Genomic DNA, 13564 nt, shown 5'->3' on the forward strand with positions numbered 1-13564 from the left:
AAGTATCGGTGCACCGTGCAACACTAGGTACATCTGGCTTTAACTCTCAAACTTAAAGTAAATATTGATGACAGTAAAGGGAAACATGTGGATACATGTACAAATATGGCAAGGACTGGCATTTAGATGGACCAAAGTGTTGCTAATGATCAATAAATGTGAATATGAATTTGAATGAAGCAGACTGTGTTTTCAAAAAGGTCCGGAGGCCCCCAGAGTGACAGCTCCGCTCATTTGAACTGGCATTCCTACAGCACTGCTGTTTTCCCAGTGACCTTGGCTGTCACAACAGTTATTTTGGCTCATTTGACAAAGTGAGCAGTCAGAGGATAGAGATGTAGGTCCACACTTTGACACATAAGCTCTTGGGCTTTTCTGTGCGGTAGCTCTTAGAATAATTGTTGGTTAAAAGAAACATTTCTCCTCATGTTGGATGTGCAGAAGTTGATTGAACAAGCATCACAACTCCCTCTGTCTGCAGGAGCAGACAGGCTGTGTGTGTACTGAATGGTGAGTGAGATGGAAGCAGCTAAAGACTGGATTATCTCTAAATGTACACTAATTACGAATGAATAGCTAGAGTTACTGATTTGTCACAATCATGACAGCAACTTTGTGTGATTTCTTAATGGCTCATAGAAATGTGAAATCTGTACAACATACACACAGAGTGAAAGGTTGTAATTGCCTGAACCATCAGTGACCTGACTTCTGGTAGTCTACACTCCCACTAGGACCTCACTCTGCCAGAGAATGAGAGACAGCTGCTGCTAACAGTGTCAGGGAGGACCCTGACTGGTTTTCAGCAACATACAACATAATCTGCGCTGTCCTCCACCTGTTCCTCTGGCTTATATCAGCACTAATCAATTCATACTAATATGTGAATGATGCATTCAGTGTGGAAATGATTATTAAAGTGATCCTCTGTGCCAGGTGTGATGGAAGATGTGTTTTTTCCCCTGTGTTTTCAGGCTGCAGGTCCACATGTTGAACGGTGCGTTACTGGCTTTAATGTTCCCTGTGGTCAACACTAGACTGGTAAGTAACCAGTAATCTTCATCAAAGATCTCTTTCAGAAAGGCTTCTGCTCTCATCTTGCACGCTCTTGCTCTGTCTCTGAGGTTAACATAGATCGGTGTCTTGTTTGTGTTCAATTTTTTTTATCACAGCTCGACAGGAGCGTTATCCCTTAGCTTCGAGATGATTCAGACGTGTAGTTCTTCTACTAGAGCCTGAATCTGAAGAATTAAATTCCAGCATGCAGAAGACAAAATGTCGGAGCCAAGTGGCAGAAAGTACTAGCTTGATTGATGATGGAAATCTGCTGTTTTAGTGAAGGAAATCCGAAGGAGGCCAGCATCACTGCCTGCTTTTTAGGCTTCCACTAACAGCTGCAGACGAGGACCAGATGCAGTAAATAATGCTCCAACTTTAAATTTGATTTGTTTAAGTGACATCAAGCTTTGACAGTTTGAAAATTACCAAAGTAAAGCCTCGGCCATAACTCTGTTTCCCTATTAGACGAAGAACTTGTTCTTGCAAACAAAGGAAGTATGTCTTCACAGAACGTTTGAGGTGTGTAAGAAGGGGCCTGCTTATAGCGTCAGTGTGTGTAAAATAGTTTTCACAGCAGATATACCATAACAGAAGTGTGAGGAATGCACACTAATCCGTTTTAACATTAAACTAACTCAACTGAGGAGGCAATTTACATCATGTCCTCATAAATCTTTAATGTAAAAATTTTATTTATTCATTAAAAAACACGTTGTGGACAAAAATTCTTAATAATTTAGATTCAAGATTACACCCTTAATAACTGTCTCCAGTCATGCAGGGTGTGTTTCTTTTTCCATTAAAAGGGTAGAGGAATTGCTATAGTCCATTGTCATTTTATTTTCATTGTGTTATCCATATTGTGCACATTGCGATCATTTTCTTCTCAAAGTGGCTGATCCTAGGTTAGCTTTGGCACAGTAAAACATCCTAACAAGACTTGCTGGGTTCTAAAATAATGACATTTCCATTTGAGCCTGCAGAAGAGGCTCTAAGCATGTCACTGTCTCTCCACAGCTACCGTTTGAGAAGGAGATCTACTACATCCAGCACTCCATGCTCTACCTGGTGCCTCTTTACCTCTTCAGGAAAGGAGGTATGTTTTATTCCATTCACATTGACACCCACGGTGAAATAACTTTCACATGCCGACCATGCAAGGTTATAATACCACGATGCCGCTTTTTGTTTTTTGTTGACAAAGTTGGAGTTGCTGTTCCTGCTTTTTGTCTGTTTAACCGTGTTGACTCAGCTACACAGTCATCTGTTTATTCTAAACAAACATCTGCTGCTGTTTCTTGTGTAATGCTCTCATTGTTTTTAACCGTTTGCTGTAAAGATTTACATGAAGAGCAAATATCAACATGGTTTAAGTGGGAGAAGAGAGCCAAATATTGTTTATTTTCCAATGGTCTTCCAAAGATTACTTTGTTTATCAGGGAGGGATCCCACTCCTCCTGTGGGTATACCTGCAGGAGCCAGTGCAAAGATTTTGACTTCTAAAGTAAAATATGCAGTTTTCTTAACCTTTAGATAACCGACAGCACGTCAAACTCTTCTTCAAACCTTTGTGTACGTAATTCCGACTGCTGGGCCGTGTAACAACACAAAGGCATTTCTGCAGGAACCAGATTGTGCAGCTGCACTTACAGTATTTCCCCCAGAAATGACTGTAAAGATGCCTTTAGAGTCACTTTGTGGCAAATGTTAGAAGACAGAAGTTGTACCGGGCAGCTCCCAGGTGTAACTGTGTGGAAGGGTGTAAATGTGAAGCAGGAAATTGGTGCAAATGAAACCACTTGCTTCGAAATGATTAAAGAAAGATTAAACAGACCTAAACCATAAACAAACTACAACTACAAACACGACAGATACGTTTCCAATAACCGGTTACATCCACCAGGGTTTGTTAAAAAAGTATGTTTAATTGGTACAAGTGGTTCTGGGTGTAGCTCAGTAATCAAACCTGCAGTGCCTCATTGTTCATTAGTAACATCACACTGGAGCCACATAAAAGGAAGTCTTCATTCCTCTTCTTAAAGTGATCTGATCGGTACACATTATGCCTTCCTCTGGTATTACTCTAGCAAATGCCAGCAGTGAGGAAACAGGAAAAGCCAGTTTGACACCACATCCTGTTACTGGTTCAACTGTGAAGGCCGTTTCATCTGTTGACTAGACGGATGTGTCACAAAGTAGGGAAGTAAATAGAAATAGCATTTGGTTCTTTAGAATTTGAACTCGCCCGTAGTAAACAGGTTGGCACAGAAGTTAAACCATACGTGCTTGATCCTTCTCTAGCCCACAGACTGGTTCAGTGGTTTTAAGAGCGTTTCTCTCTGCAGGTGTGTACAAGCCTGAACCTCTGGGGGACATGTGGTGGGCACTGCTCTCCACCGGCATCCTGTTCCTCTACCACTTCCTCTTCTTGCAAGTCCTTGGCCTGGTAAGATGGAGCCCTCTGCTGGGCATTGTGTGATATTTGACAACATGCATGTAGTAAGCACACCATCACTTGTGTCACTAGTTTCATTTCCAGGGAGAATAATAAGTAATTAATTCATGTAGTCATCAGGAATACAGTGAAATATAAAGCTATGTAATACTACTGTGCTTTAAATACTACAATTAGTGTATTGAACATATATTGATCATGGGAGAAGAATCAATATATATAGTTTGGACAGACACGCAAAAAAGTCCCAATTCTTCTAAGCTCGGTTTGAACGTGTGGTACAAGTAATGTTAAAGGAGCCTGTGAGCTGGCAGTGTATATACTGTAAACACTGAGTTTATATGAGAGCGGAGGTAACGAGGCAGTTCTTGTAGGAGAGCCTCACAGATAAATAACATACAATACGACTCCCTGTTACCGGTTGAGGAGGACCAGCACACCGTTTTATGTAAGACACAATGGTGAGGGAGGATTTTATCACCTGTGATAAAGCGCAGTGCACTGTGATACACAGAGGCACAATATCAGCATCAGGACGAGCACACATAATACACACTGAACTGAAAACGCTATATGCCACCATTTACCATTTAGAACAACAAACAAGATTGTTTGCGTACACAGAACGTGATGATCATCAATTCTTATGGATTTCTTAATTTTGTACTAAACAATTTTAGATTGTTTCACAGGTTGATCCCTTTTTACTGGAATGCATCTATTTTTGAATTTTTATAATAGATTTTTTTTGCAATGCGTTAATGTTTGTATTGTACATGTTGATTCAAGTTCTAGGTATACAATTTGAGACCAGTGTTGTTCAGTCTATTTGAAGACTGGTGACCCTTAAGTCAGTTTCCTGTTTTGCTGATACAGTGCTAGTGATATGTGAACCTCCTGAGCATTTTGGAGTTTTCGATTGTTTTATCATCACTTCTTTAATCAGAACCAGTATTTTGATATGAAGTAACAGCTGTATGTGAAAAGACTAAATTGAAAATGTTTCTTTGTAAACCTTTGTTGGGACAAAAGTTAGTGAGCCCTGAGCTGCGTTGCCTAAAATGAGCAGGTCAATACTATCAGGTGGCACAAAATTGTTGGCTAAATGAACCAATGAAATGAGAGATCTTTAGGGAAGAAATTGGGCAGCACTGATTGAAACAGATCAAACCAGGTCAGTTTATTCTTACTGAAGTGAACCCATGCAGGTCAATCATGCCTAGAGTATGACTGCGGAGATGCCCTGGCCTGCAAATCTTGTTCCCCAGATGTAAGAAAACATGTTTGTTTGGTACAGACCCCCCAACACATTTCACATCATCATGACTAATAGTTTTTTCAGTGGAAAGATTTCTCACAATAATCGTGAATCATATCGCAATCGCAGTATCAGTCAAAATAAGTGTAGTATGATGTTTTTACCATATTGTGCCGCCCTAGCTGAGAGGAAAATCAATCTCAGAGGATGTGAGGGAGAGGGTAGTAACGGCACATATGTCTGGGGAAAGCAGTTTATCTAAAAAAAAAAAAAGTGAGGCAGACTCACGATTTACAAACCTTTGAAAAAATACATGAAAAAAGAGGCCAAATAGTGGTCTTGTGATTGCAAAATTACACATGGTAGTACACATCAAACCTATGCATTAGCAAAGAGTAACAATGATCACTCTCCCCAAAACAAAGTGTATGAATTGTGACCATTATAAGCTTCACAGAGTCAGTATTTACTGCAGTGCCACTGCATTGGGTTGCATAATGTCGGAAGGTGTTTGTCATTTTTCCCCACCGTCTGCAGATATTAAACAATCAGAAAAACACTAAAACATCTATATATATATACGTCTAACTAAGGTAGAAAGTCCCGAATGCAAACATCACTAATGAAATGAAGTGAGTCATTCCGCAGTCAGTTATTTATGCAGTCAGATAATAAGTCGAGGAGGATTTACAGGCTATGAACTCATCCTTCAGGCAATTTAGTGACAGTTTTTTTGGAGCAGAAGATATGTACGGTGAAGTCAACCGTGCCACTTGCCAAAACCTCATTATCCAACTGGACAGTACTTATTATTCTAATTGGCTTTATCGTCATATGAGGACTTTTGCTTACTCAACCTGTCCGTCTCTGCTCCCCCTCCAGGCGACTGAGGTCAACCTGAACAACATGCTGTGCCCGGCCGTGTCCGATCCCTTTTACGGGCCTTGGTACCGGGTTTGGGCGACGGGCCACCAGACCCTGCTGACCCTCCTTCACGGGAAGGTCCTCACACTCCTCTCGCAACACACGGGCTCCATCTGCAGATGCATGCTGGACACGCTTCGACTGCGCAGCAAGAAAGTCGATTGAATGTCCAAGAGGATGCGCACAGACCTAGCCTTTCATTCTTAATGCCTGCTATCATCGTGGAGATTTTATTTTTATTTTAAATCAGCATTTTAATGCATCTTTTGAGACTTACCATTTCAGGGCCAGTGAATCAATGTGTCATTCTTTAGTGTTGTAGTTGGCTTGCATACATACTTGCATGCACAAACATAATAGGCATTTTAAGGCTGGTAGTTAGCATTGTGGAGTTGGACAGATTTAACCTCTTTTTTTCTTTTTTTTTTAATTTCCAGAAATATGTAAGTGAATTTGTGGGAGACTTCTCAAGCTGCCTTTTTGTAAAGTTTTAAGGACAGAAAATAGGCGTTACCCAAATGTCACTGCTGATCTGCAGTTGTTACAGTTTCAGTTCTTTATGTGGTAGTTTTGCTAGATCATATGTTAGTGGGTAAAGCTGCCATTTTATTGTGCGTTTTGAAAAAGATTGTGAATGTTGTTAAAGTTATTGCTCATTTGTAGTCGGAGGATTTTTGTTCGACATGTATGATCGCCTCTTAGTGTTGTCATGACTGAAAAATAGAAACTTATTTATGGCGTCCCTCTGTTCCCACTTTACTACACACATCTACAGGTTATGAAAACATAATTTGTAAGTGGCCTCTTAGGCGTTTCTGTCTCCAGCCCGTTGAGATCATTCCATTTGTGATAATCAGGGGACACAAGGGTGTATTACGTGCTGAGATGTGATGAATGAGGATTTATGGATGTACACTGGGATGTTATTATTACCTCTGCCAAGGAGGTTATGTTTCTGTCTGTTATTTTATTGTGATATCGGACCATATTCAGTGAGGTATAAACGGGATGAATGTGATATTTACCAAGATAGAGTAGATCTTGATTCATTGACTACGAAATCAAAAGAAAGAATTAACTTGCATTGATAATTGGAAAATGTCATGGTAAATATCATTTCAAGTGTGAGGGGTGTGTGTATTACTGTAGCATATACTGTACTTCACTGTAAAGAAGGGATGAGACAAACTTTTGTATTTCTATGGGTTTGAGTGTATGTGCTGTATTGACAATAAAAGTGATTTCAGTTGACCAAAGCTCTGATTGTGTATATTTAGAATTTTTTCTTTTCTAACCATGTTCAGGATATAGCGTGAAATACTTATCTTTTACATTTTAATGTAAAGTTTAGTTTTAGACACTGAAAACAGCTAGCCTGGCTCTATCTGAAACAACCTCTAAAGCTTACTAATTATCACAACATTTTGTGGTTTTGCATGGTTTACGATCAAACTATCAGGATATAACATGTTCGTTACTAAGCTTTAGGGGTGCTGGTAGGCACAAAGCCAAACTAGCTTTTTCCTGTCCCTCTGCTAAGCTAAGCTAACCAGCTGCTGGTTTCAGCTTTATATTTAACAGACAGATATTAGAGTGCCCATTAAAAAAAAATATATTCCTTAAATAATGTCTCCCAGTACACCACAAATCCACACTGATGCCAAGCTTCTGCCAGACTCGTACAAAGCTCAGGCTTTTGCACTGTTTGGGTTCACTGTTCCCTGTAAAGCCAGACACAGTAAAAAGCTTTAAGTGCAGCGTATCGACTGAAGTGGGCTGCAGAGAGTTTTCACAGGCCTGTAGCACTTCATCATTACAGACAGTCAAGAGGAGGTCGATCTAATACCACCACAGTGGTTGCAAAGAGGCCTCAAGGTGATTGCAGATTAAGAGGGAAAATATGTTAAAATATGCTGCTCTTCTCAAGTGCTCGCTGTAGATGCAGAAACAGCAGTGAATATAGGAAATCTTGGGTAATATGGCGTCCCTCATAAAATGAACTTGACTAGGTTTTATTGTTATTTCAAAGTAGAGGAAAGGCAACATAAAATCATCTTTTTACTCACTCTCCCTCTTCAAAACACAGACATAATCACTTCATAGTACTTAGTGAAGTAATGGTATTGATTAGGCTGACACATTTTGGCACCTAAGACGATATGGTGAACTGGTGAAATGAAGTGAATGGAAATGCTTTTACAACACCAGTTTTAATTCCATTCACTCATCAGTATCATTTATTCAGACAGATGGAGGCCCAGAGGCGGACTCAGGAGAGAAAGTAAAGTGCTGGTTGGATGTGATCTCAGGCCAGCACTGGGTTCATGTGTGGTTACACACAGGCAGCAGAATGAACCATTCAGCTATGTCCGAGCACTCAGTCCTGAATATCATGTAACAAGCAGCAAAGTATTTTCAGATACACCTGCTCAGACTCCTCCTGACGTTGTGCTGAGTGGATTCGGTGGAGGAACTGGCACAGAGGCAGGCCAAGCATGTGAGGATCCTTCTGCTTGTCAAGTCACATAACACCCCCACCCATGGCCGTATTCACAGGTTTTGCTACCAGAGGAAAAAAGGTAAGGAAAGCAAAAACAGCCATAGTCCAAAAAGCACATCCAAAAGCTAAAGGTCTATATAGGTCATTCATCTAGAATATAAATTAAACACACTATATTCCAGATGTATTTTACAACAAGGTTGCACGGCTGGTACCCATTTTTTATACTGGTTACTACTGTAAATCTCCACAGTGGCTTTCAGTATGGTATGATTTTCTGTTCAGTATTCAGCACTACAACAATAAATGTCTTTGGTCGTTGTTTTTTACTCTTTTTGGCTTCCCCTTGTTGTTGTTTGCACCTCTTTGAGAGTCCACGCAGGGATGATCAACAGCAGATTAACTATCATCTGTAGTAAGATACCTTAAAAAGCATGGCATTGCCTGCTTCATCACTGAGGGACAACACCAGGGCATTTCAAAATACAAATATGAGAAAAAATAATATAGGGTTCAACTTTAAACCACAACACAAATGTTCCAGCTAAACTGCTGTGTTATACTGTCATACAAACCTGCTAGACAGTTCGGCTCCACCAGAAGCTCTGTGGTTTCAATTACGTTGCTGCTCTCAATAACACACCTACGTCTTCTGCAGTTTGACCAACGAGTGAATCTTTTGCAACACACACTAACAAACGTTACAGTTTCTCTTTGGTGTGTGTCTCCTTTGAAGTTCCTGCCTTGTAATTTTTTTCCCCACAAACACCACAACTAAATGGCTTTTCTCCAGTATGGACTCTTGTGTGTGTTTGCAGGTGCCACTTGAAGCCAAATCTTCTACCACACTCCGAGCAGCTGAAAGATTTCCTGCCAGGATTACATCTCGTTTCACTTACATGGAGCATTTACAGTTAACTCAGGTGCCATGGTCGCCCTCCAACCCCTGTCCTTGTCTCCTGTCTCCTGTCTCAGGTTCAGAACCTGACAAAGGTTTCTACCAATCATCAACACTGACTTCAGTCTCAGAGGGATCTGTATGTGGTTGTCAATGTTTATGTTTATGTTTAAGTTCTTTGTTGGTTCTGATCCTCCACAGTCCTCAGCTGTCACTTAGGAGTGAATGATAACTTGGTTTTGTCAGCCTGCTCCAGCCCTTGATGCTGCTCCCCTTCCTGATTGTTGTTATTCTTTTTTTTTTTGCTATAAAGACAAAATAATAGTGAAATGTCCACCCAGTGAAAGCACTTCTTTCACCAGAGGCCATGATAACATAGAGTTGGTAAGATTAGCAATGGTTTCACTGAAGACCAGACTGGTGTTGTAATGTGTGCGCACTGTGCATGTGCACGGTAACTTACCATTCTTTATTTTTGAATTTCTAAATGTTTTTTATTATAACCCTGCTAATAATGCCCATTTTTACTAAATGTAACTTTAATCAGATTTTTTTGTAGCTGTAATGGATTACAGTTAACTTTTTGTATCCTGATTACATAACTCTGTAATCCATTACTTCCCAAGCCTAGTCAGCATGCTAACACATTCAATGTAAAAATGTTAGCATTCTAACATTATAATCATGCTGTTGTTGGGATTTCATCTGTGGAAAACATAAAGACAAAAAGGTTAATTTAGTCTTACAAACTTAGCTGGCTGGATTAACTGACACTAAACTGTTGATAATTGTGACTAAAATGTTACTGACTGTCTAACAGAATGAGTTTATTAGATTAGATAAATAAGTAATTAGTAATTATTAATTATGAACACTTGAATGAAAGTGGACAAACCGGTCCTGTATAACTGATCGTTGGGGTCAACGGTGGCCAGCAGCTTGTGTTGTCGGCCATTTTCTTTTATACCAGAAGGTTTCTCCTCGTACCCTAATATCTGAATATCGCTGACTCACCAACTCTCTCAGCATTTGTTTTGACGTTTTACCACAATGACAGCAACTTTCCCCCACAGAAACCTCTGTTATGTAACGAGGACAGTCTGAGTTCAGTTAAACCTTCCCAACAGTCGCTAACTGCTGCTGGGTTTGTTGCTAGGTGATGACTCTGTAGTCTGCTTCCAGCTAGCAGGTTAAGCTAACTTCAGGAGCTTTGTAAGTTAACTGTCCCCAGAGATGAGTCAGAAATACATATAGTAAAATAAAATAAATACATCCATTTGACATGGCACCATGTGCAAACTACAACATATGCCTGGAAAATACAAAAGCGTCAAATCAAAGCATAGAGGAACATGGCATTACATTAAGTTTTCAATTATAAATGCAGCGTTACGCTCCACTAATAGCTCCATCTAATTGGCCTGACCAATGACCATCTGTCAGTCAGCACAAGCAGATTGGATTTTCCACATTTAATCATAACCAGGCAAGAACATTAGTTTGAACTGTCTGTTCGCCATTATTTTTGTTAATGACAGTCGGACCCTGTATGTGACATATGACTGCAATGTGGCAGAAACAGTCCTTGCCAGAGCTTTACAAATAATCTCTTACCTTTTTATTTTGAAAGGTATATTCATATGGCATGTCTTCTTTTTTTAACAGTCGGGCAGTGCTATAGTTATGCATCATTTCCTGTGTTATTACTTACACCTCTATTTTACACTGTTCTCCACAGCAAAGCTATATGCTATACAGGATTGGAGCTGAGCCACGGGTTGAACTCATGGATGTATTATAAGGTATTATACATTCATGGTTTTACACATACTAATACAAGCCCTCCTAAAGTAACATGCCCTGTCCCTCCATTATGTGCCTGCCAGGTCTTCATTCACCATTAATTTCTTTATAGTGGAGTGTATCAAGTAAAATATGTATTGATTTGGCCATTTTATTTTACACTTTTTTGGCTAATGTCAAGTTGTCATAACAAAGACGATATTTTGTTGAGATATTTCAATTTGGACAAAGATGGTGGACAGATGTTGCCACTAGCTGCTAGTGTGGCTAAAACATACAGCGTGGCCAAAAGAGCTGTTCTTAAATGTAGCATTTGTTGCAAGGCTACTATAATGGAATATGAGACACACCTAAGTTTTCAATGCTTTGAGCAGCACAACCTTTTTTAATTTTCTATTGAGTTGGTGGCAGAAATGTTGGAGATGGATATCTCAAAAACTTGGGCAAATAAAAAGAAAGTTATCTGCATGCCTAGATACCTCAAGGGATAATGCTGCACATAATTGGATTCAGGCAAACCGGACGCCATGTTCATTGATGGGTGCAGAACAGTAAAATTAGGTGAGGCCGTTAATGTATTTTATCAGTTTTTTATTTCAGCATATGTATGGCAACATATTGTCATGCATGCTCCGTCTTGCCGTCCTACCATTCCATCTGACTGTTTCTTTGGTTTTCCCGAGCTGTGAGGAAGGTGCTGTCTACCATCTGCCTGAATGCAGCATAAGTGAGAAAGTATGTCAGCCCGTAAAATATGATGGGGCTGTTTCAGTCCTGCTGCCACCGTCTGACACTGTGCATTGATGTATCAGTGCTCTTTCTACCATAATGTCAATTGACTTCTGGCATCACACACTTTTGTAATGTTTGGACCAGCAGTAGAGTCCTGGCCAGGGTGGGTGGCAGGGTCAAAAGTGTGGTCTGTTACACCCGTGACCCCAGCAGTGATGTAGCATTGTACTGCAGTACAGTCAGTGTGACATCACTTTTCCATGAACACTGCTTAAAAAAATATTAGAAACAATTGCACCTCAAACTCCATTTAGTATGTATTATAGAGCTTTTGATCACATCACATGATCATCATCAGCAGATGAAATTAGCCCAGTTGTCACGAAAAGGCAAAATAATATATTGCTGCTGTCACATGAAAAAGTCATATTTTCTTCAGGAACTAAGAGCTCCCTTGTTTCGTTTATGCCATAGGAGGTTATGCCATAAGGATGTTTTATAGCCTGAATTTGGGCTGAGCATTCAATGCCATCTTTTTTAATAACTGGAGCCACAAAAACCATATTTAGCCCACAGCCACAGCATGTGCCCTGCACGCTCTACTGCTAGCCCAAACATCACAGAAGTGTGTGACGGCTGAGGTCACGACACATAATTGTAGAAAAACCACTGGTAAATCAATACACACCATCAGACGGTGCCGGCAGGACTGGGACATCATTCCATTTAAAAAATTTAAAAAGGTCAGTTCACAAATGTTCCCAATTATCCCTACTGGTATCTAGACATGAAAAATAGTTCTCAATCCCATTGTGAAATGCATCTTTCCAGAGACAGTGTACCTGTTAGCCAGAAGAGCTCGCTGTGGACAGTTTAGTAAGTAGTTTTACCAGTCCGATCATATATTCCCTGAAATCCTCTCCATCCAGAGCAAATCAATCAGCATGGATTGTGAACTGTAACTGACCAAATAACATAATCCATAGACCTTCTGTCAGGCTGGACCTATCAGTAATCAATTCAACAGACTGATTGGGTTCTCTGGATCTCGTTCTCTGTATGAAATGTTAAAATGACAAACTAAAAAGGCTTCTTTCCTATAAATTATATCTTCAGTGTAAAAAAGACTATCTGTGGGTGTGTGTGGTGAAAGAAAACAGAATGACACGTTCTCTTTTCAGTTGATTTTGTATTTTTTATTGAATAAATGATTTTAAAAGGTAATAACAATGTTTAAAACTACATTATCTTCACAGCCATTGCTTACATACTCAGATAACCCATCTATATATATTCTTTCAACCCTCCCCACACTTTTCTTTTGCAATTTTTTTCTAATTTCTTTTTTCTTTTGTTTGTTTTTTTGTGTGTCTTTATTTTTGTGTTTTTTTTTCATTTGGAGTCATACTATCATAATAAATGCCCATTTCAAGTCGTGTCACACTAACAGCAATTCAATAGGAAAGGAGGAAGGGTCTAGCTCTACAGGGGATGGATTTGAAGTTCCCAGTTCATATTATTCCATCAACATTTTTCAAGTTACTAAAGCAGAGAAAGAAATATCCAAAAATCGAAAGAAAAAACAAAGAAAAGTTGGTATGAGGAGTTACACCAGGCAACCCTCCCAGCCCATCAGGCCACTGCAACAGAAAAAAGTCATTTTGTACAGTGACACATCTTAGAAGTCAGTGTCTCAAAAATTCAGAACATAGAAAACCACTAAAATAATTCTGAAACTAGATCCAAAATATTCTTTTGAAAAGAATTTATTTTGATGTACAAAAACAGTCATTTTCTTTTTTTTTTATTTGCTTTTTTAAAATGTTTTTTTAATAAAAGTTTCAAACACAAGTTTATTGTAGTTCTTATTTCATTTGTCATTATCATTATTATTATTGATTCATTTATTATTTTTTTTATTTTTTATTTATCTAT

General features: G+C 39.3%; 1 protein-coding gene across 1 annotated transcript in view; it reads left to right on the plus strand.

Annotated features, from left to right (window-relative positions):
- The window catches only part of LOC118331902 (transmembrane protein 164), a 17438-nt gene extending 10491 nt beyond the window's left edge, over positions 1-6947 (plus strand). The window contains exons 3-6 of the mRNA XM_035666998.1: positions 975-1041; positions 2077-2155; positions 3405-3505; positions 5655-6947. Coding sequence (XP_035522891.1) covers positions 975-1041; positions 2077-2155; positions 3405-3505; positions 5655-5861 — 454 coding nt within the window. The 3' untranslated portion in view covers positions 5862-6947. The remainder of the gene's footprint in view (positions 1-974; positions 1042-2076; positions 2156-3404; positions 3506-5654) is intronic.
- The last annotated feature ends 6617 nt before the right edge of the window (positions 6948-13564 follow it).

This window comes from Morone saxatilis, unplaced genomic scaffold (assembly GCF_004916995.1).
Source record: "Morone saxatilis isolate NCDOM2014 unplaced genomic scaffold, NCSU_SB_2.0 Contig20, whole genome shotgun sequence".
NCBI classification, from domain to species: Eukaryota; Metazoa; Chordata; class Actinopteri; family Moronidae; genus Morone; species Morone saxatilis.